The sequence below is a fragment of the Amphibalanus amphitrite genome, unplaced genomic scaffold (genome assembly GCF_019059575.1).
Source record: "Amphibalanus amphitrite isolate SeventyFive unplaced genomic scaffold, NRLGWU_Aamphi_draft 000379F_arrow, whole genome shotgun sequence".
NCBI classification, from domain to species: Eukaryota; Metazoa; Arthropoda; class Thecostraca; order Balanomorpha; family Balanidae; genus Amphibalanus; species Amphibalanus amphitrite.
In genome coordinates, this window is record NW_024881873.1 from 445695 (window position 1) to 470301 (window position 24607).

Sequence of the window (24607 nt, forward strand, 5' to 3'; positions counted from 1 at the left end):
ACACATTTGCGTTTAACACAATAAACCTTTTTTCTCAACAAAGGCAAATGTTGAGGCGAGCATAGTTCTAAACTTAGAGCGTGGTAAGCATAGAGGTCTGCACCGGCCGGCTGCAGCCGCGGCTGGCTGCATCCTCACGGTTATGGGGCGGGGCGGCTGCAAATATCTCCAAGAGCACGGCTACGGCTGTGGTCCCGGCTACGATATTTCAAGCTCAATCGTAAATACTGAAATATGAAAATTTCTAACGCCCAAACATACCATCTGATAAGCAGTCTAACCTGTAGAGATCATGCCAAAGGATGCCAAGCAACTGGTAAGGTTTTGTTGTCTAGCGTCTTACGAGTAAATATACGCGCGTTATCATCGTACGTAAATACGTACTTACTTTGGTTGCTCGGTTGTGTTATTATGAACATGCACATATGTATGTGCATGTCGTAAGCAGATCGTTCATCAATATGTGTCTGAATCACTCCGGGTAATTTCAACGGGCGGCACTTTCCGGCGTTGTGCCTCTGGCGTGCGGCTGATTAATAAACAACTATCGTGTCCGTGATCTGTTCTAGTGTTGTACCAATTGTCCGACCAATTCACGGCCGGGAGGACCGATTCACGGCAGGAGGACCTTGCAGCTGCAGAGCGCGGATTACGTCATTGGTCAGCGCGTTCCTCGAATCTGGTCCGGTAGCTGCCCGTGCACAGGGGCGTCCCTGAGACCCGCGGGGCAGCCGGGCCACAGGGGGCGTCCCTGGGACCCGCGGGGCAGCCGGTCCACAGACCACAGGGGACGTCCCTGGGACTCGCTGGTCCATCCCGGGGCGGTCCAAGGATACCGACAGGCGTGGTCGGCCGACTGATCGTCTGAACTCGCCACACAAGGATACCGGCGGGAGGAGACTGGTCGCGGGTGGCGGCGCGGCGACCGAAAGCCAGCGGGGGCGAGGGGGCTAGTCTGTGCGCATTTTTGCTCTGGTCAACACTATTTTTTACCATGGACAATGGACATGTCTAGAGCACCCACATATTCTTGATTTAATCAACCTTATATGGGTGCCTTAGGCTGGTAAAAGCTCTAGAAAGCAGGGAGGCTGAGTCGTACATATTTTAGACGTCTGCGGCTGCCGCTCTATATAACTGACCTGGCGACTCTGGCTTTGGCTCCTCTTCCATGTTAGCATATTAGCGTATTATTAGAATAGGTAAGCGTTTTAATAAAATAAACCTATCAAGATGCGCTCAATTTGACTGCTATGCATATATCAAACACATGCTATTCAGCTTATTCTTCTTGCCTAAGTCCTAACAATCTGTTTCGAGATAGCCGTGCAGCCTGCAGACGCACTCACGTCAAACAGAGACTTTCCAAACTGTGTGCAGGCTGACAGGCTCCGCCCGAATACTCGTATACCGCTAACTGGAAAGTCTTTGTTTGCAGCCGGCGCCTCTGGCCGGGCAGGACCGGCCGGTCGCGCGCTGTCAGGTCTGGCCGTTACACTTCCCCAGTTATTGGCTGACTAACCGGTTACCGAAGCCGGTATGGTGGCGCCGTGCAATACGGCACACGCCGCCGCCGTACAGTGCAGTTCGTTGCCCCCGCGCGCTGACCGGCCCAGGGCGCTGTGTGCCAGCTGCTCCTGGGGTCGGATTTACAGCCCAGCTGGGTGACTAACGCACTTAGAGGATGCCAAAGGCTCTATGATAAATACGAGATGGAATTCTAGTCCCATTCATAAATCCGCAGCTCACCACTCGATCACATCAACTACGATAGTTCAACCGGAGTAAAATGGTTGTGACTTGTGTCCATCAGTCCACCCAAATCTTACGCAACTGCCTCCGGCGGTGTAGTGATTAATGAGACCACAGCCAGGTGCGACAAAATCGGCGCCACGTGTCCAAACACGGCGTGGTTGAGTGCCTATGACGTCATTTACCAGTCGCTGGGGGGGGGGGGGACCGGCTGGTCAGGTCGGTCGGGGTTGGCGGCAGCACGGCCCCACTACTCTGGAAGAGGGGGGGGGGGCTGAGGCACAGGTCACGGCACGGACAAAAGGAGGTGGACAGGTCGAGCTGGCGGAAAGAACTGGACGCACCCGGTTATCTCCAGAACACTGCGTCAAGTGGGTCTCCTTACATCGCAGCCGAAATTGATCGACTGATATGATAAATGGTATTGGGTTCGTAGTCTAGAAAACTAGCAACTTCGCTGAGGTCATTTAGTTATTACCACGACAGCTTCTCACGGCTAGAAAACGTAGGCACGCTGAAGCTGTCAGCAAGCGGTGCAGGGAGATAGTAAATCCGTGACAGAAGGAAATAACTACATAGATAAATCGTCTATCCGAGTCGTCGACAGCCTGCCGGTGTTCGAACAAGTGAGTGTAGCAGACGAGCTCACAAAGCAGAACCGTACCGCTCTAACCAGGCATTGCATCATTTCGACCATTAAAACCACGGTCTAGGCTCCATGGTGCAACGGACCTGACACTCACTGTGACTCCGCAGTTTACAAAGAACAGACGGCTTTTATTATAGATATTAAGTTAAGGGAATTATTATAGATATTAATTATATCTATAATAATTTTATAATTATAATAAAATTATAATAATTCTATTATAGATATTACCTAAGTTAAGGATATTATAGACACAGTTAAGGGAAATGTGCCGATTGTTAAATGCTTAGCGACCCCTAAGCTTGAAGCCCATTGCAGCAGTGCACTGACCCTCGGTTCGTTTGCACGGCGAAGGTCTATTCATTATTGTTTGAACATTCATCTACACATTCAGTGCATATTAGTTTGCACTTAGCCTTCACCATAACGTCAGAATTCGAGAGCTCGTAAAAAAAACTTTGAGAGAACCTTTGCAAGAACGCACATAGGGACGTTGCTCCCTTTGGCGACCTATTCCGTCGATGGTTCAAGGAAAGGTTATCAGCTTGGCAAACCATTCAAAGCCCAGGATCAACCACAAATGTGGCATCAATAATTCTGAGCAGCAGCCAGACTCCACGCTACAGTTAGTGAGTCGCTAGCCGAGCTTTCATCCACTCCCGTGTGTTTGGCAACGCCCGCTGATCTGCCGGAGCACACCGTGATAGTTTCGTCACTCGGCGACCACGGCCCAGGCTCACGGAACATTTGGCAACGGACGGGAGAGCGGCAGGGAGGGGTCCGTGAAAGGCCGGCCGACCACCGGCTCCCCTCCTCTCCAGACCTCTGTCTGGCGCCCCGCCCCTCCTCCCCAGACCCCGAGGTTGACGTTCAGTGCCACCCCTCCCTCTCCTTTCCAGCCCTCTGGACCTCTGTGTCGATAACCGCCACCGACTGTCCCGCGGGAGACCGTCGGACAATAGTCAGTGGTAATGCATTCGATTGAACAATCAATAACGACTATCATGTCAGCTAGTCAGAGTCTCAGACACAGACTGGTGTTGCCATGAGTTCTTGTTACTTTTTTTCTACACAAAGCACGGCGATCGGGACAGTTTCCGTAACCACTTGACGGCGTGATAACGGTCGAGCTTTATCATGGCGTTTCAGTAGGTATGTAAAACAAGCATGAGGCCTAACAAAAGTTTTAGTACCTATTTTGCGGCTGCACTATTTTGACACCCTAAGCCCGAAGTAAAAGTATCTACTATTGGTCGGCAGAAATAATGATAGGCCAAACTAAACATAGCTACACCAGGGATATTACGAGCCAGAATAAATTTGCCACTGGTATAGACCCCGTCGCAATTCAGACCGACCAGGAAACTGTGTCTGTAGATTGAGTAAGTGGCCACTGGCCACCTCCTTTGTTTTGGAGGCCAAGCTCGTAGGCTAGTCACAAGTTGCGGAAGTAGGCTACGAGTAATTTCTGGAGTGAGACAGGCTCATTACATAACCAGATGAGATGCAGGTGATTATTTTGCGTTGTGATGTGGGTCGTTTGTGGAGCACTGTCACGAGTCTGCCACCGACCAGCCACCGGCACCTGCCGACCAGCCCGGCCTGACGGCCCCTTCGTGACCAGGAAACTGGTGTGTTCGGCCGGGCCGGGCAAAATGTGCCCCCTGTCCGCCAGTGCAGCGGCGCGCGGCGGTTTTTGGCCTGTTCCGCCTGCCTGCCCGACCCACACTCACGTGCAGGGGGGGGGGGGCAGCTGGTAGGGGGTCGTGTGGGCGTCGTTGACTTGACACGTACACAGGATGCGAGGTACCGGCGCGCGGCGGGCCCAAGGTTTGACCACAGCGGGCGGCGCTCGCGATACGGCCGACTCGCGGAAATCACGGACCCTCCGACTGATGGCGCCGGAGCGGCGCGGCGCGGCGCGCTGGGTGTTTGTTTCCCGATACTGGGCGGCTCGTCACCGCAGGCGGCCTGTGGGAGGAGGCGGAGGGTCCGACAGGGCGGCAGGGGTCTGACCCCCGCTGCAGTCGGCGGGGTCGGCCCGTCACCGCCGCAGGCGAGGTCGCCGGCGCCGCCAGACGAGGAAGGACTGCCGCCGCCCGGCGACAGGCGCCCCGCCCGCCTGCCGGCCGCCCCCTCAGCGGAGCGCGCGCACCAAGGCCGAGTACGGGGCGGGTCGCTCTCCGTGGCAGGAGGAGACCGACTGATCGTTCTCAGGTAATATGAGTGGCTCTCCGTCTCCCAGCTGGCACAAAAACGGGACGCGAAGGCCGGCGAGGTAGAGAGGCTCATAGAAAAGGTGATCCTGTAATTCACTTCTGGCTTGTTGACATGGACCCAAGAGTTGTCTCCATTTCAAGGTGGTGCTGAGTGATGGCCTAAAATAATAAGTTGTCACATTTGGAACACTTTTCAAGCGTTTAAGGCATCATAACACTGGACTATAGCACCATAACGGTTTGACATTCAGGAAGAACACACTGTAAACAATATTTACTAACTTCCGTGTTGTCCTGCAGCAAATCTCACTAACCCAAAGTGTGATCAATGGCGACATCTCACTAACCCACGGGCGTGTGAATGTCAATTGAACACGCCTTGGGCTAGTGAGCTTTGCCAGGATAACAGGGAAGTTAATAAATATTTTTTTTACAGTGCATATAATCATGGAAGTGTCCAGGGAATGAAGGTCGCTTCGACAGCGCGAAGGCCAATGTGCGGGACAATGAGAGGTAGGAACACGGTGATGGCGCATCCCCCGAGATCCAGACCACGAACTCTTCAGAGATTCGGCTGTAGTGCATTTTAAAATCACATACAAAAGGCCTACACGGCGCACGTCTTCCTACTCGTAAAGGGAATTTTCAGATTAACCTTGGATTCAGCCGAGTTCCGAATATCAACAGTGAAGTGGGGGGGGGACGTCCCTAACCGATTAGGTGGTCATATACCCTGTAAGGGCGCCGTGGGGACTGGGGGGAAGGGGGGATCAACAGCCGACACGACACGGCACTACTCCGTGCATACAGGTCAGCCGACCGAACCAGCAGCAGCCGCCGCACTGCGAGTGGCGCGGCGATGACCACACAGCGAACGCTGCAGCCGTCGGCGCTTTATCCCTCGCGGGCCCGGGGGGGGGGGCGTTTTTCGCCCCCCCCCCTGGCGAATATTTGCGATAGCTCCCGAACGCTTAGGAATAGGAAAGCGAAACTTTCAGTACCTTTTCTCCCATCAATTTGACATCTTCTGAAGTAAAAAATTTGGACCTTGTCCCATTGATGACGTGACAAGGTCCATTTTTCTAGACCCCTGCACGGCAAACTTCGGCTTCACAGGCGCAAACTTCAAATAGCTGCTAAAAATAGAGTTTTAGAGATAAAGACAAATTACGAGCACGGTTGTGTAGCGTTTGACCTAGAGAAAAATAGAAAAATAGTTTTGGTGACCTGAGGTCAGAGGTCAGGTCAACGACCCCGAAATGTGATTTTAGTTTTTCGCAAATAACTTTGCTAAAAAAGGTACTAGAGCTACGGCAATGGTACCATCGCATTCGCCTTGTCAAGCCGCGTCGAATGATATATATATTTTGTTCGGAAAAGGTCAAGTTTTATGTTGACCTCATGTGACCTCGAATGACCTCTGGTTGACCTTGACACATGAGAGGTCATCTCTGATGGATTTGTACCCGCTGATCACGAATCTGGCATCTATTTTCCTCTAAGCCTTCATTTAGAGCTTCTGGAGGGCAAAACTGTCTTATTTATTATTACAAGCTTGAATCAGTGAAATAGCCTCTAGCAGGGATACTCTTCTGTGACCTTGACCTTTGAGCAGCCTTGTATCGTAAGATGAAACACAAATAGGGAACTGATAAGCCTCAAAACATTTCAAAACATCTTGGAAGCTAGCACGCAAGATGTGCGAAAAAGTGCCAAGTTTGAGGTCAATGTTGAGCGTGACCTCGACCTTGACCTTTAATTTTAAGCACATTTTCGGAATCCTCATATTCTCTTCTTTCGTTTGACACCCAATTTTGCCGGTTTGATGCAGCCTGCCGTCCTCTAGAAGGCTTACTTTGAGATCACTACACATGTGCCGGTTTTTGTCTTTGACCTTGACCTCTGACCTTGAAAATTGACCTGAGGTCAAAAAATTTAGGTGCTTTAGAATCGTCTCGTAAGGACCTTTCGTTTGGTACCGCTTTTGTTTCCGTAGCTCCCTTATTCACGGAGTTAGACAGGGGGGGGGGGGCGAAAAAACGCCCCCCCCCCGGGCTGCGGTGGTTGGGATTACCCCCCGGGCCCGGCCGGGTTATGGTATACCTACCCTGCGAGAAACACACCTCTGAGGCAACATACACCTTCTATTGAGAACACTGAGATTGTCATTGAGAAGTCTGAAAAATATCACTGTTGTGGCGAGAACTAATTTAGTGGCGCTGACCGCGCAGCCGATTGGCGCGGACGCGCAATTATCGTTTGAGTTTTACGCCTTTGTTGATAGTGTTGGTCGTTGCGGTGATTATGATTTTATATTACGATCGACACTTAGTTAGTAATATGTTTGGTTCGAAATGGCTTTGTTCAGTTTCGATCCTTTATTTCGCATAACCTGTTCACCCCCTCTCTTTATGATTGCCAACTGTTTTGGGTCGTAAGGACGAAGAGGTGTCGAGTCACCTCTAGAGCTCTTCCGTTCTTGACCTTGGCCGAGATAGTGCCATGTGTTTTTCTGTTGTGTGTGTGGGGGAATAAACCGCAAGTGAGGCGGACGCAGGTTTGTCCAAACCTCCCCCACCCCGAGGGCACAACAAGTGGCGACGAGGCGTAAGTTTTTACGCGGCCGTGATAACTGTCGGCCATGGATTTTTCGGTGGCCCCTGCGCCGTTTTTGCCGGCGGCCGGCGCCGAGCCCGGTACGGCCTGGCCGCGGTGGATAAGGATGTTCGATAACTTCCTGGTGGCCGTGGGCGGCGGCTCATTTTCAGCTGCGCGCAAGGAGGCCATCCTTCTCACGTGCCTGGGGGCGGAGGGGCAGCGAATTTTCGAGTCCCTCCCAGCTGCTGTCAAGCAGGAAGGCGAGGACCAGTACGCCTTCACCAGGCGGCGCCTGGAGGCCCAGTTCGCTCCTCGCCAGAACGTGTGTGTGGAGCGTTACCGTTTCAGGAGCCGGGTGCAGCAAACTGAGGAAACAGTCCAGCAGTGGGTGTCGATACTGCGCCAGCTGGCCAGCTCCTGTGAATATGGTGACAGAACCGACGAGTTCATAAGGGACCAGGTCATCGAGCGTACTAACTCTTCCAAGTTGCGACAGCGACTTCTTATGGAGGGCTCTGACCTGACTTTGGAGCGCACCCTCACCATCAGTGACACACTTGAGTCGGCTGAACGTGAGGCTCGGGTGATGGAGACACCAGCTGCTCCAGTCCCTGTTCAGGCTGTCCAGCAGCAGCAGCAGCAGCGTCGGCGGCCTCAGCGTGGTGGGGCCAGGACCCGTGCTGCTGGTCGGGTCTCCACTCATCAGCAACAGCCTCAGCAGCAGAGGCCGGCAGGGAGTAGCAGTAGCCTGTGCTGGGGGTGCGGGCGTGCTGGACACAGGCGAGGGGACCAGTGTTGCCCTGCTGTCAATGTGAAGTGCTCCAAATGTGGGAAAGTGAATCACTTTGCCCAGCACTGTGTCCAGAAGCGAGTGGTGTCCAGTGTTCAAGTGCTGGCAATCGGGGCATCACCAATGACTCTGACAGCCCAGGTGGAGGGGAGGGAGGTCGTGTTCACGGTAGACTCTGGCTCCCCAGTGTCCCTCCTCCCCAGACACCTGGCACCTGGGGCCCTTGAGCCAGCAGCAGAGCGCCTGTGCTCATATGGGGGGAGTGTGTTAGATGTGTTAGGGGTAAAAAGTGTAAATGTGTCATGCAGGGGGGAGTGTCATGATGTAACTGTGTATGTTGTGCCGCATGGTCGTGCTCTGATGGGCCTGGACATGATGAAACTGTTCAAAGTGTGCATCATTGGTGACAGTGTATGCTCTGTGTCCACAGACCCGTCCTGTCATGCCAGCCCAGTCCCTTCGCCCGTCGGGCCAGCCGAACCTGCCAGCCCTCACGCCGGTCAACCTGCCTCACCGTCCGGACCTGCCTCTCCGACTGGACCTGTTTCTCCGTCAGGAGAGCAGCCAGCCATCCTGGGCTACCAACACCGGGTGACCATCGACCCAGGGGTGGCGCCAGTGCGCCAGCCCCTGCGGAGGCTGCCCTTGGCAGTGCTGGACGAGGTGAGTGCCAGGCTCAAGGAGCTGGAGGAGCAAGGGATAATTGAGAAGGTCAGTGCATCTACCTGGGTCTCTCCTCTTGTGGTGGGAAGGAAGCGGGATAGGTCCATCCGCCTGTGTGTAGACATGAGGCGGGTCAACAAAGCTGTGATTACGGATGGCTACCCGCTCCCCAGGATCGAAGATGTCCTTGACCGCCTGAGTGGGTCTCAGGTCTTTTCCAGGCTGGACTTAAAGGATGCATATCACCAGCTGGAGCTCCATCCTGACAGCAGAGACCTAACGACTTTTATAAGTCATCAGGGACTCTACCGGTTCCGGCGCGTCAACTTCGGCCTCGCGAGCGCCGGGCCGTGCTTCCAGAGAGTGATGGCGTCCATGCTGGAGGGGGTGCCAGGCGTGGAGGTATACCTGGACGACATCCTGGTCCACGCGCCGTCCCAGGCCGAGCACGACGCCCGTCTGAGGGAAGTGCTGCGGCGTTTCGATGCCCACAAGGTGCGGGTCAACTGGCCCAAGAGCGTGACGAATCAGAGCGAGCTCTCCTTTCTGGGATATCTGGTCTCGTCAGCTGGTGTCCGCATCGACCGGGAGCGGATCAGGCCGTTATTGGAGGCGGCCGAGCCGCGGGACGAAAAGAGCCTGCGCGCATTCCTCGGTGCCGTAGGGTACCATGCGCGGTTTCTGCCGCGGTTCTCGGACGCAGTAGAGCCGCTGAGGGCCGCGCTCCGGGCGGACCAGTTCGAGTGGACGGCGGCGCTGTCCAGCGCGGTCCGCCGCGTCAAGGACGCGATAAGCGAAGCACCAGCACTGTGCATGTTCAGCACGGAGCTACGAACGGTGCTCTCCACTGACGCCAGTGACGTCGGCTGCGGTGCGTGCGTGACGCAAATGGACGCCTCGGGTCAGCCCAGGGTCATTGCGTACGCCTCGAAGTCTTTCTCGGCGGCCGAACGCAACTACTCGGTAGTGGAGAAGGAGGCGCTGGCATGTGTATGGGCCGTCGAGAAGTTTCGCCACTACCTGTGGGGTCGGCGATTCACCCTCCGAACCGATCACCAAGCTCTCTGCACCATTTTCGGTGTCAAGGGCTCCAACCGCGTCGGCCGGCGAGTCGCGAGGTGGGAGGCCCGGCTGCTGGAGTTTGCGTTCGACGTCGAGTACGTCAGGTCGGAGCGGAACGGAGTGGCGGACGGCCTGTCCCGTCTGCCGGTCGCCGAGACCTGGTGGCCTGATGATGATTCTATCCAGATCGCGGCTCTGTCGTTAGCAGCAGCAGTCACGGAGGAGGAGCTGCGGGACGCCTCGGCGTCAGACGAGTGTCTGGACGTGATCCGGGGGTACCTCGCCGGACGGTGGCCTCGCCAGAGGGATGTCGATCCTCGGGCGACTGGTTTTTACCAGGTGAGAGACGAACTGTCCCAGCTCGGACCGCTGCTTTTCCGCGGCGAGCGACTGGTTGTGCCGGCGGCGCTGCGTGAGCGCGTCCTGAGGAACGCCCACGAGGGTCACCAAGGTGAGACAAGGACCAAGCAGCGCCTGCGCGCGCAGTTCTGGTGGCCGCGGCTGGACAAGGAGGTACGTGACCTCCTGCGGAGCTGTGAGGTGTGCACGCAGCATGACGGCCACGTGCGGCAGGAGCGGCCCCCTCTCCAGCCGATTCCTCTTCCGGACGGTCCGTGGCAGCGCCTCATGATCGATGTGATTGGGCCCATGCAGGGGCCCCAGCACGAGCGGTACGGCATCGTCTTGTGCGACATGTTCAGCAGGTGGCCAGAGGTGGCGCTGTGTCGGGACGCGACGGCGGCGTCTATAATCAGCTTCCTGGAGGCGGTGTTCAGCCGCGAGGGGTTGCCGTTGGAGCTGGTCTCCGACAACGGTCCAGCGTTCCGGTCTGCCCAACTCCGTAATTTTTTGACCCGACTGGGGGTCAAGCAGACTTTCAGCTCACCATACTCTCCGCAGTCCTGCGGCATGGTGGAGCGTCTGAATCGGACGGTAAAAGACGCCATCCAGTCGGCCCGGCTGGCCCGGGAGCCGCGCTCGGAGTACTTGAGGCGGTTCCTCACTGAGTACCGGGCTACCCCGCACGCAGGTACGGGAGAGACGCCGTTCCGGCTGATGCGGGGGCGGGAGGCACGGACGTTGCTGGACGTCGTGCCAGGTGAGGTTTCCTCGCCGGACACCGGCGGTGAGCTTCGTGCGCGACACGAAAAGTATCAGGCGGCCTACAAAGCCAGATATGACCGGGGGTCGACCGGCGCCCCGCGCTGGCGCGTCGGCGACTGGGTTCGGGTCCGACAGCCGGTGAGTGGACGTGTGGAGGGCCAGAGGGCCGTGCAGATCAGCCGGAGGACTGGCCCGGTAAGTTACCGGCTCACCAGCGGCGAGCGTGTCCACGCTAGACGCTTGGTGCCCGGCCGGCCAGAAGGTGAGGACGCGGCCGCGCCGCGGGGTGGTCCCGGCGGTGGTGCTTATCCAGTTCCTGAGCCCCGCCCCACGCCAGTGCGCACCCGCTCCTCGGCACTCAGAAGTCCTGCTCACAGCCGCTGTCCAACCCCAAAGTGTACCGCCCCGGCGGGTGAGCCAGGGCCCCGCCGTAGCAGGCGGGGTCGCAGAGGCCCAGATCGGTTCACTCCGGGCGAGTAGCGTTTAGGATTGGGCTATCATCGTAAGTTACGTTTGATAGCTGTGAGTGTAATGGTTTCCGCGGATAGTGGGAGGCTTAAGAAGCGGGAGTGTTTCCCATTAAAGAGAGGGGTGGTGTTGTGGCGAGAACTAATTTAGTGGCGCTGACCGCGCAGCCGATTGGCGCGGACGCGCAATTATCGTTTGAGTTTTACGCCTTTGTTGATAGTGTTGGTCGTTGCGGTGATTATGATTTTATATTACGATCGACACTTAGTAATATGTTTGGTTCGAAATGGCTTTGTTCAGTTTCGATCCTTTATTTCGCATAACCTGTTCACCCCCTCTCTTTATGATTGCCAACTGTTTTGGGTCGTAAGGACGAAGAGGTGTCGAGTCACCTCTAGAGCTCTTCCGTTCTTGACCTTGGCCGAGATAGTGCCATGTGTTTTTCTGTTGTGTGTGTGGGGGAATAAACCGCAAGTGAGGCGGACGCAGGTTTGTCCAAACCTCCCCCACCCCGAGGGCACAACAATCACTTTACAATTCGAGTGAGTAATAAGCGTGCTCACTAGGAGTCACCCGCGTGCTATTAGAAAAGCTATTAGACATTCTTAGGACGCCTTGAATACTGGAAAACGATGCTTATTCGTAGCCGTTCGCGACTTTTTCCGATATGTCCATCACCAACTCCATCTGACTAAAAAAAAAAAAACACTGCGTAACCATCATCCCACATGATAGGGGAGAGCGGGGAGAGTTGTATCATGTCCAAGTTGTATCAGGGCGAATTGTGCCAAACTTATCCAATGGATGGCGCTCGCGACACGACCAGCCGATGAGGTTTTCCGGGCGCCATCTTTCCCTGTTCTGTCTTGTGGCTGAGTGGACGCGTCTCGAGGTGAGAGCCGATTTTATGTTTTTTTAATGTCATTCTAAAAAAATAAGTTGCAAGAAAATGTGTGTTCTGGGCATTTAGATGTGCACGAATTTGAAAGATCTCCGTAGCGGTGGTGAGGGTAGGTTCTAAGGCTGCGTGAGTGAAAACGGATTTCTCCAGCTGTCCGCTGTTTTTTGAGCACGAGGATGTTTTTTCCAAGATGGCGGCTAGGTACATGTTGTATCAGAGCCGGGTGGGGTATGTTGTAACATGTATGTATGTATGTATGTATGTATGTATGGGTATGTTGCTTTTGATCGCGAAAGCTAAGCCCTGGCTCGCGTTTATAGGTAACTAGTCAATGCTCGTTCCATTTCGGCACAATGTGTTGGCTTCTTTGCTCTTAACGGGCCACTTTTGCGTCTAGTCTGTTGATGTTTCGTTCGGATTGCATTGACCTAAGTTTGGTCTAATAAAGTGAAGCCTTTGAGCATACCTATACATTGTATTAACCACATTTATTGTTGTTGTTATGTTCAAAACCAGTAGCAAGCACACTCCCTGAAACGTGAGATAGTGATACAAATTACCCCACCATGTGATACAACTCACCCAAGCCATGGGGCAAGTTGTATCAAAAACATTGTTCTATTCGGGAGACCGTAGAAGAAAAACTGGTAGAGGTAGCGGAAAAGTTACTTTGCACAAAAAAAGCAGAAGAATCAAGGAAGGAGATAGTATGGAAATAATGAGTTTATCACGGATAGTTACGAGGTTATGGGTCTCGGAGTAAAAACTGATACAACCCACCCCACTCTCCCCTATTAGCGCCAGGAGAAGCATTTTGTACACCACAAAAAAACTTCATCGGGTTCCCGTCACTAAGGCTCGGCGATGGAACATTTCCCATAAATGAGCTGTAGGCGCGATTTGATAGGCCTGGTTGTCCCCCTCGCGGACCCGGGGAACAATATTCCCCCCCCCCCTGACGAATATTTGCGATAGGTACCAGTAGCTACGCGAGCGCTTAGGAATAGAAGCGCCAAACCTTTATTGCCTTTTCCCCATCTATTTCACATCTCCTGCAGGAGATGACTGACTGCAGGAGTAAAAAAGTTGAACCCAACCCCTTTGATGACGTCACTGGGTCGATTTTAGACCCTTGCACGGCAAATTTTGACATCACAAATTTGTGAACTTCAAACAACTGTCAAATATATGTAGTTTGAGAGATAAAAACAAATTTCGAGCACGGTTGTGTACCGAGTGATCATTTTGGTATGATATAAAAACAATTGTTAATATCAGCCATGTTTTAAGCTGGATAGTTAACCCTCGCCCGCACATGGGGGGGGGGGGTGGTTGCCACCCCCCCCCCAGGTAGTCTTTCTGCTCTGCACTCAACATTTTTAGAGCTAGGAGGCTGATTTTTGGTATAGCTGCTCCTCGATCCTTTCTTGATGTCCACTTGTTGCCGACGCCTGTTTGCAGGTCAGCCCACTACAGTTGTTATACATATCGAAAAGCCAATACACTTTTAGGCGAAAAAGGCACTATTCCAGGCCCATTTTTGATTTTTTTGCGATATTAGGTAAAAACAGAAGCTTCTTATCCTAGGAAAAATAAAATGGGAAATCTCTCAAAGGTGGCACACTACCTTTAAATAGAAACTGAATTAAACGACGTTGATCATATTGTAGACGTGCCTCTCGTGCGAATTCTCTGGCCAGCATGGAGAGCTGGCGTCTAGACCCAACACGGTACTGGCCAAACAAAGCACATGCACCGTGCCGCCGCCCCACATTACACTAACGCGCACGTGCGGCGCTCGACCCAACGCCGGGTCGGGGCCGCCCCGAGGCAGCCAATCAGCGGCCGGCAACGGGCACCGCCGCGGGCGGCCCACGACCCGGACCACGACAGCGGCGCGGCAGCGGGAGGCAGCAGCGCTCAGCAGCGGCCACCAGTCAGCCCCGAAGTCAGCGGCGGCAGAGCCCCCTGGCCGAGGAGGGAGCACTTTACAATGTCACAGAGCTGTGAGCCTGAGCTCTCAGGCTTCAAATCCGTACAATTTCAAAAAAAATACCGGTGCCAAAAATCCATCAGAGCCATATACCTACTGATATTGGTATACGTTCAAAACTGCACTTACGTAGTGAGTGCACTTTAACCCATTTGTTTGAGTTCGTTGCTATTAATGCACATGAGAGTTTATGTAATAAACATGCTCTGTATCAAGCGTAGACATTGAATTGCGCTTACAAGTCCTGGAATTCTGCGCCTTTACAGACATGAGTCACCTGCCCAGTACTCATTCACCTTAGCAGGCAGGTCGGCGTAACGCGATTAGTCATCGTCTTCGCAGCTGCTAGTGCTGCTGGCTCCATATCACAAAAGATGTTGAGCGAGCCAACGACACGCACGTGCACTATGTACCGTGCATGAATGACACATAGTGGCACGTCAGTCTAGGCACAAGGTCACCTGAGTGAGCTGTTTAGCACCACGCCGGCTGCGGCTTGAATTTGCGTTCCAATCTTTCTTTGTTCTGGTACCTAGATACACCTTTGATAGCAAGATCATCAGATTTCCTTTACTAGGAAGATAACATGCATGATATTTTGACCATGGCTATTTTGAAGAAAGAACACGTAAGACGGTCACTATATTGCGAAAATGTTGCTTATTCTACATATGTACAGTAGGCATCTACACAAGAACTGCGATTACGGTCACTCAGCTCCCTCTTTTTTTCATGGATACCTACTATATACATAGGACTAGCTCAGACGATTAGAGCTCTCTTATTACGGAGCGAGCGAAGCGAGCGTAGTCTTTCCTTAGATTAACGGAAATTTCTGAGTATGAGCGGCCGGCAGGCCGGCCGGCCGGCCGTGCGGACGCTTTTGCGAGGCTTATATCCCAGCAACCACTTGACCGATTTACATGCGGTAATTTTTGTAGGGTAGCTTCATTCCTTCTACCAAGTATTGGACTATTCCCGATTCATGTAGGTGACCCCTTATGCACGTGCCACGTGCAAAACGAAGAGGTGTCAGTTTTGTAATTGTTGCAATATCTCGGTAACTACTTGGCCGATTGCGCTGAAAGTTGGCATGTAGGTAGGCACCCACTAGGCACTGTATATCCATGTGCCAGAGTTGGGGTGCTGCTGCACGTGCGCACGTGCAGGGGTCGTTTCCAGATCTCGAGAACGGCTGGACCGATGGCGCTCAAATTTGGTACACGGTTAGGGACCAGTTAGTTGGGTGCCGTGCACAAGTCTTCACAGGCGCAAACTTCAAATAGCTGCTAAAAATAGAGTTTTAGAGATAAAGACAAATTACGAGCACGGTTGTGTAGCGTTTGACCTAGAGAAAAATAGAAAAATAGTTTTGGTGACCTGAGGTCAGAGGTCAGGTCAACGACCCCGAAATGTGATTTTAGTTTTTCGCAAATAACTTTGCTAAAAAAGGTACTAGAGCTACGGCAATGGTACCATCGCATTCGCCTTGTCAAGCCGCGTCGAATGATATATATATTTTGTTCGGAAAAGGTCAAGTTTTATGTTGACCTCATGTGACCTCGAATGACCTCTGGTTGACCTTGACACATGAGAGGTCATCTCTGATGGATTTGTACCCGCTGATCACGAATCTGGCATCTATTTTCCTCTAAGCCTTCATTTAGAGCTTCTGGAGGGCAAAACTGTCTTATTTATTATTACAAGCTTGAATCAGTGAAATAGCCTCTAGCAGGGATACTCTTCTGTGACCTTGACCTTTGAGCAGCCTTGTATCGTAAGATGAAACACAAATAGGGAACTGATAAGCCTCAAAACATTTCAAAACATCTTGGAAGCTAGCACGCAAGATGTGCGAAAAAGTGCCAAGTTTGAGGTCAATGTTGAGCGTGACCTCGACCATGACCTTTAATTTTAAGCACATTTTCGGAATCCTCATATTCTCTTCTTTCGTTTGACACCCAATTTTGCCGGTTTGATGCAGCCTGCCGTCCTCTAGAAGGCTTACTTTGAGATCACTACACATGTGCCGGTTTTTGTCTTTGACCTTGACCTCTGACCTTGAAAATTGACCTGAGGTCAAAAAATTTAGGTGCTTTAGAATCGTCTCGTAAGGACCTTTCGTTTGGTACCGCTTTTGTTTCCGTAGCTCCCTTATTCACGGAGTTAGACAGGGGGGGGGGGGGGCGAAAAACGGCCCCCCCCCCCCGGGCTGCGGTGGTTGGGATTACCCCCCGGGCCCGGCCGGGTTATGGTATACCTACCCTGCGAGAAACACACCTCTGAGGCAACATACACCTTCTATTGAGAACACTGAGATTGTCATTGAGAAGTCTGAAAAATATCACTTTACAATTCGAGTGAGTAATAAGCGTGCTCACTAGGAGTCACCCGCGTGCTATTAGAAAAGATATTAGACATTCTTAGGACGCCTTGAATACTGGAAAACGATGCTTATTCGTAGCCGTTCGCGACTTTTTCCGATATGTCCATCACCAACTCCATCTGACTAAAAAAAAAAAACACTGCGTAACCATCATCCCACATGATATTAGCGCCAGGAGAAGCATTTTGTACACCACAAAAAAACTTCATCGGGTTCCCGTCACTAAGGCTCGGCGATGGAACATTTCCCATAAATGAGCTGTAGGCGCGATTTGATAGGCCTGGTTGTCCCCCTCGCGGACCCGGGGAACAATATTCCCCCCCCCCCTGACGAATATTTGCGATACCAGTGGTCAAGCAGACTTTCAGCTCACCATACTCTCCGCAGTCCTGCGGCATGGTGGAGCGTCTGAATCGGACGGTAAAAGACGCCATCCAGTCGGCCCGGCTGGCCCGGGAGCCGCGCTCGGAGTACTTGAGGCGGTTCCTCACTGAGTACCGGGCTACCCCGCACGCAGGTACGGGAGAGACGCCGTTCCGGCTGATGCGGGGGCGGGAGGCACGGACGTTGCTGGACGTCGTGCCAGGTGAGGTTTCCTCGCCGGACACCGGCGGTGAGCTTCGTGCGCGACACGAAAAGTATCAGGCGGCCTACAAAGCCAGATATGACCGGGGGTCGACCGGCGCCCCGCGCTGGCGCGTCGGCGACTGGGTTCGGGTCCGACAGCCGGTGAGTGGACGTGTGGAGGGCCAGAGGGCCGTGCAGATCAGCCGGAGGACTGGCCCGGTAAGTTACCGGCTCACCAGCGGCGAGCGTGTCCACGCTAGACGCTTGGTGCCCGGCCGGCCAGAAGGTGAGGACGCGGCCGCGCCGCGGGGTGGTCCCGGCGGTGGTGCTTATCCAGTTCCTGAGCCCCGCCCCACGCCAGTGCGCACCCGCTCCTCGGCACTCAGAAGTCCTGCTCACAGCCGCTGTCCAACCCCAAAGTGTACCGCCCCGGCGGGTGAGCCAGGGCCCCGCCGTAGCAGGCGGGGTCGCAGAGGCCCAGATCGGTTCACTCCGGGCGAGTAGCGTTTAGGATTGGGCTATCATCGTAAGTTACGTTTGATAGCTGTGAGTGTAATGGTTTCCGCGGATAGTGGGAGGCTTAAGAAGCGGGAGTGTTTCCCATTAAAGAGAGGGGTGGTGTTGTGGCGAGAACTAATTTAGTGGCGCTGACCGCGCAGCCGATTGGCGCGGACGCGCAATTATCGTTTGAGTTTTACGCCTTTGTTGATAGTGTTGGTCGTTGCGGTGATTATGATTTTATATTACGATCGACACTTAGTAATATGTTTGGTTCGAAATGGCTTTGTTCAGTTTCGATCCTTTATTTCGCATAACCTGTTCACCCCCTCTCTTTATGATTGCCAACTGTTTTGGGTCGTAAGGACGAAGAGGTGTCGAGTCACCTCTAGAGCTCTTCCGTTCTTGACCTTGGCCGAGATAGTGCCATGTGTTTTTCTGTTGTGTGTGTGGGGGAATAAACCGCAAGTGAGGCGGACGCAGGTTTGTCCAAACCTCCCCCACCCCGAGGGCACAACAATCACTTTACAATTCGAGTGAGTAATAAGCGTGCTCACTAGGAGTCACCCGCGTGCTATTAGAAAAGCTATTAGACATTCTTAGGACGCCTTGAATACTGGAAAACGATGCTTATTCGTAGCCGTTCGCGACTTTTTCCGATATGTCCATCACCAACTCCATCTGACTAAAAAAAAAAAACACTGCGTAACCATCATCCCACATGATAGGGGAGAGCGGGGAGAGTTGTATCATGTCCAAGTTGTATCAGGGCGAATTGTGCCAAACTTATCCAATGGATGGCGCTCGCGACACGACCAGCCGATGAGGTTTTCCGGGCGCCATCTTTCCCTGTTCTGTCTTGTGGCTGAGTGGACGCGTCTCGAGGTGAGAGCCGATTTTATGTTTTTTTAATGTCATTCTAAAAAAATAAGTTGCAAGAAAATGTGTGTTCTGGGCATTTAGATGTGCACGAATTTGAAAGATCTCCGTAGCGGTGGTGAGGGTAGGTTCTAAGGCTGCGTGAGTGAAAACGGATTTCTCCAGCTGTCCGCTGTTTTTTGAGCACGAGGATGTTTTTTCCAAGATGGCGGCTAGGTACATGTTGTATCAGAGCCGGGTGGGGTATGTTGTAACATGTATGTATGTATGTATGTATGTATGTATGTATGGGTATGTTGCTTTTGATCGCGAAAGCTAAGCCCTGGCTCGCGTTTATAGGTAACTAGTCAATGCTCGTTCCATTTCGGCACAATGTGTTGGCTTCTTTGCTCTTAACGGGCCACTTTTGCGTCTAGTCTGTTGATGTTTCGTTCGGATTGCATTGACCTAAGTTTGGTCTAATAAAGTGAAGCCTTTGAGCATACCTATACATTGTATTAACCACATTTATTGTTGTTGTTATGTTCAAAACCAGTAGCAAGCACACTCCCTGAAACGTGAGATAGTGATACAAATTACCCCACCATGTGATACAACTCACCCAAGCCATGGGGCAAGTTGTATCAAAAACATTGTTCTATTCGGGAGACCGTAGAAGAAAAACTGGTAGAGGTAGCGGAAAAGTTACTTTGCACAAAAAAAGCAGAAGAATCAAGGAAGGAGATAGTATGGAAATAATGAGTTTATCACGGATAGTTACGAGGTTATGGGTCTCGGAGTAAAAACTGATACAACCCACCCCACTCTCCCCTATTAGCGCCAGGAGAAGCATTTTGTACACCACAAAAAAACTTCATCGGGTTCCCGTCACTAAGGCTCGGCGATGGAACATTTCCCATAAATGAGCTGTAGGCGCGATTTGATAGGCCTGGTTGTCCCCCTCGCGGACCCGGGGAACAATATTCCCCCCCCCCCCCCCTGACGAATATTTGCGATAGGTACCAGTAGCTACGCGAGCGCTTAGGAATAGAAGCGCCAAACCTTTATTGCCTTTTCCCCATCTATTTCACATCTCCTGCAGGAGATGACTGACTGCAGGAGTAAAAAAGTTGAACCCAACCCCTTTGATGACGTCACTGGGTCGATTTTAGACCCTTGCACGGCAAATTTTGACATCACAAATTTGTGAACTTCAAACAACTGTCAAATATATGTAGTTTGAGAGATAAAAACAAATTTCGAGCACGGTTGTGTACCGAGTGATCATTTTGGTATGATATAAAAACAATTGTTAATATCAGCCATGTTTTAAGCTGGATAGTTAACCCTCGCCCGCACATGGGGGGGGGGGGGTGGTTGCCACCCCCCCCCCCCCAGGTAGTCTTTCTGCTCTGCACTCAACATTTTTAGAGCTAGGAGGCTGATTTTTGGTATAGCTGCTCCTCGATCCTTTCTTGATGTCCACTGAAAATTTCAAGTTTCTGTGGTTTTTGGTTTCGGAGATATGACCTTGTTTTTCAGGTCATGTCATGACCCAAATGGCCAATTCTCAACATCTGGCGTTGGCTATGGGCCTTGTGAGCTTTTGACACCTTGATTTCGGCCTTTTTGCCAGTCTTACCTCCCACCTATCATGGAACATGTTCGACGATGTACAGATGTCAAGGTCAAGGTCAAGGTCAGCCTAGGTCATCTAAGATAATTGCGTTTTGGGCAAGCGAAATTTACTTTTTGTGAAGTTTTTTGACTGCATTTTTGGTAAAAGCTTCTCAGATCATGATTTCATGTAATATGGACACAAAAACAATCGGTGCACACATCAGTATACACACAGACATACAAACACATATAATTGACCTTGACCTAGCTTGACCTGAAATGACCTCAGCAGCAAAAATCTGGTCGGGTAGTGTGACAAAGAGGTTCTAGCTGGCTTGGAACTAGAAAACAGCATCGTCATCGGTATATGATAAGCAGCGCACTTGATATCCAACGGTGACCCAAAACAGCAACATTTTTAGTTTGACCTGACCTGGAAGGTCAATGATTGACCTGAGAAGGTAAAACTGGGTATCATTGGATTCGTCTCTTCCCAAAGAATCTTTTTGGTCTTTACCGCTAGGCTCTATCTCCAACAGGAACGAAATGGCGCGGGGGGGGGGGGGTGGCAACCACCCCCCCATGTGCGTTCTAGGATGGGAAAATGGCATGTGCGGGCGAGGGTTAAACCAAACACACCCATAGAACGCACACGGCGGAACATTTTATCCGGAACGCACCATCAGTCATCAATGTCAACAGCCTGCTTAGATGACTGATGAGGTGCCCAAAGTATGCACACCTCGTGGCAGGGCTGCGGAGTCGGAGTCGGAGTCGGAGTCGGTCGGAGTCGACAGTTGTGACCGGAGTCGGAGTCGGAGTCGATTTTAGAAACCCGAGCCGGAGTCGGAGTCGGAGTCACCGAAAATCTGTCGACTCCGCAGCCCTGCTAGGTCTGCGGAGTCGGAGTCGGGAGTTGGAGTCGGTCGGAGTCGACAATTCTGCCCGGAGTCGGAGTCGGAGTCGGAGCTGGTTTTTGAAAGCCGGAGTCGGAGTCGGAGTCGTCGAAAATCCATCGACTCCGCAGCCCTGCCTCGTGGACCGTCGACCAGCTGAGCTCCGCTCGACGCAGGATTTGTCTCACCATTTTCCGCTGGTTATCGCCGTCCCATTGGTGATGTCTTCTACTACAATTTTAGGTGAAAAATTGTATTCGGCTCACATCTGACCACTGACCTGACATTATGTGAGACCAGACACTCCTTTGGGCAGCCTTGTATGGTGCGATATCATAAACCACAAATACATAGATGCCTGATAACCTTCAAAATATTTCAAAACATTCTGGAAATTAGTGTACCTACAAGAGGTACGAAAAGTGTTAAGTTTGATTGAGTAACATTTTGAGTATGACCGTGACCTTGACTTCAAAGTTAGGGCACATCACCAGATTCCTCGGATTCCCTTCTGGCGTATCCCACCCGTTTTGACCTGTTTTATGCTTCCTGCCGGCCTCTGGAACATTTTTTTTTAGATCACGACACGTATGCCGGTTTTTGTCTTTGACCTTGACCTCTGACCTTGAAAGTTGATCTGAGTTAAAAAAAAAAACTAAGTGGCTTAAGAATTTTCTCGTAAAGACCTTTCATTTGGTAACAAGGGGGAAATATTGCCCCCCCCCCGGTCTGCGGTGGTTGGGGTTAACATCCACACCACACTCTTCAGCCTTCCGATAAACCGTCTGGTTAGTTGGTTCACGGGGAGGCCGGAGGAACGTTCGTGTTTGAAGAACGTTCATCAAAATAGGGCACTTTCATTTTATCTGGCCCAGATCGACCAAACATAAAAAAACGAAAACAAAACAACGGTAGTAGGCCACAATGTAACATAAGACAATACCAGCAGGCAGTAAGAACTCCCAAGAGCCAAAAACGCTCTTTGAGACAATCAGCTCTCGGCCGTCCAGTGAGGGAGTGTGACCGTGATGACGTCACAGACGGCGGCTGCCGGTCTCCTTGGGGACCGGCGGAGCGTGACGGCGCGTGACGCGGCGCTCGTTAGTGACCGCGCCGCACCCGTCACGCCGTCACCGCGGCCGTGGCGAAAACGGTCCGGCCGGCGGCGGCGGTGAGTCACCCCCCCCCCAGGGGGGGGGGGGGACCGCCGGGCCAGAGTGGGTCATCGCTGGTCACCGGGTGGTCGTCGGACCGGTCCGTGCAGCCCCCCCCACCGCCATTGTGGACCGCTGATCCCGGCAGAAAGCTGCCCTTTTAGTTGTCCAACCGGTTCGCACAAATACGTTGTGTGGCTTTTGGTTAAACACGATTCACTGAATTATGCGGCTATTGGTTTCCAGAAAACCCGTGGGCAACAGCCGTAACTAGCTTATGTAGTTACGAGGAAATTCATTGCTGGCTTAGCCTACCGTTGGTTATGGTGAATCTCTGATTTTCGAATTTTCGATATCGGTGACCCAAACTCAGGTCCATATTGCGACCTCTTCAACTAATAAGCCAATGTGTGAAAATAGAATCGCGACGTTATTGAACCAAACGCATTCGCCAGGCCGGGCCACAAGGCGCTCACATTGATAATTTTCCGTTAGGTATAACGGAAAATATGTATACCTATAGGCAGGGCTGCGGAGTCGATGGATTTTCGGCGACTCCGACTCCGACTCCGGCTTTCAAAAACCAGCTCCGACTCCGACTCCGATTCCGGGCAGAATTGTCGACTCCGACCGACTCCAACTCCCGACTCCGACTCCGCAGACCTAGCAGGGCTGCGGAGTCGACAGATTTTCGGTGACTCCGACTCCGACTCCGGCTCGGGTTTCTAAAATCGACTCCGACTCCGACTCTGACTCCGGTCACAACTGTCGACTCCGACCGACTCCGACTCCGACTCCGACTCCGCAGCCCTGCCTATAGGTATATAGTATATTGAAGACCTCGCTTCGCCCGCTCGCAATTATCTTAAGTGTGAAAGGGCGCATAGTTTCGGAGTCGTGATAGCGTTGATCCGACACCGCTCCAACTCCTGGAAATTCATTAACTCCGACTTCGACTCAGGGTCGATCATCAATGCACTTGCACTGTCATCATCAGGGCAAGTCCATGTAATCGAGGACACTTCTGATAGCTAGCCGAACCTCAGAAAGATGAGCAACGACGGCGATGCAGCCGATGTTGTTTTGGTAGCAGCTTATCTCTCCACGCTGTCTGCTCCTGTGCCTCTCTACAGCACGCTAGCACGATGGGAGATGTGAGTGTCACGCCGATCCGAGTGGCTGTTTATCGTGTAGTATCGTGGAGACAAGATCGCAACTGACCAATGACCTGAGAATGTCTATGGTTCATCCACAGACTTGACCTTTTCAACTATAACATACAGCATTGGCCGAAGCTACTATTTTTTAATGTTTTTTTAGAAATACCATTTGCTTTGCAAAACAGTTTGAAAGTTGGGAAAACGCCGGTTAACATCAACACCCAGCAGGGTGTAAAAAATGCATTCCCTCCCATACCAACAAAGTTCAAACTCTCAGTTGTTTGTGTAACACCCCTCGTTGTGCTACGCCATCAAGCTGATAAGCTGCCACCTAGCGGTCGAGTCAAGGTCTAGTGTAGGTGGCGCAGCCGTCGGAAAATCCACACGGGCATCGTCGACTGATAGGGTGAAAACCCGTAATGCGAGGGGTATCTTGAAGAAATGCACGGGTAGACTGCCACCTTTTTTCCACAAAACGGTTTTCACTAGAGCTGAGCCACCTATGTCCCAGACTGAAGTCGGTTTTCCGAAATTCGAACCCGTTTGCGAGAAATCGGAGACCAAAGTTCAGTTTGATGCCATTTTTTTTTAGTCCAAGAAAACCGACATCTCTACTGTTTATCGATAACTTTGAAACATGAATTTTCTTATCTTTTGGTAAATATATGTCAAAACTTTGATTGTTTCGAGATCAGAGAAGAATTTTGGAGAGTCAAAATAAAAGTTAAACTTATATATTCAGTAGTTCATTTTTCCCAAAAAAGTGTGGGAAATGGGGTTTAACATGGGCCAGACCCATTCCAAATGAGCCATGATTTTTAAATGTTTTACGAACTTAAATGCAAAATAAATTAAACATGACCAATTTCTTATGAAATCATATATTAGTAAATCATAAAATACCTTACTTTTTCAAATAAAATGTAATAATCTTATGACCTTGAAGTCTAGTGATGTGTAAACATTGTCGCTAGACATTAACCGATTGATAATTGTATGATAATCGACAATTTTTTTCGCGATTCACGTGATGATACTTTGTCAGGTGAATTCTAAAATTTTGTTTTGTCCAGGGAATAAATCATAGGCCGATCTGAGAAAACTTTTTGAAGGTGGCAGTCTTCCTTTAAGTCACAGTAGGCTTCCAGAAACGGCACTTACGACGAGCAGAAGGTAAAGAAAGCGTAATTTAGGGTTCTAACGATCCTCACCATAGCAATACGCAGACAAGCCGGCTAAGCTGCGTCTGCTACTCAACTAGCTCATAGG

The 24607-nt window shown here is 51.8% G+C and overlaps 1 protein-coding gene across 1 annotated transcript in view; it reads left to right on the plus strand.

Moving 5' to 3' along the window:
- The first annotated feature begins 7176 nt into the window (after nt 1–7176).
- LOC122390027 (lysosome membrane protein 2-like) overlaps nt 7177–24607 on the plus strand; it is a 64657-nt gene continuing 47226 nt past the window's right edge. The window contains exon 1 of the mRNA XM_043382594.1: nt 7177–8671. Coding sequence (XP_043238529.1) covers nt 7262–8671 — 1410 coding nt within the window. The 5' untranslated portion in view covers nt 7177–7261. The remainder of the gene's footprint in view (nt 8672–24607) is intronic.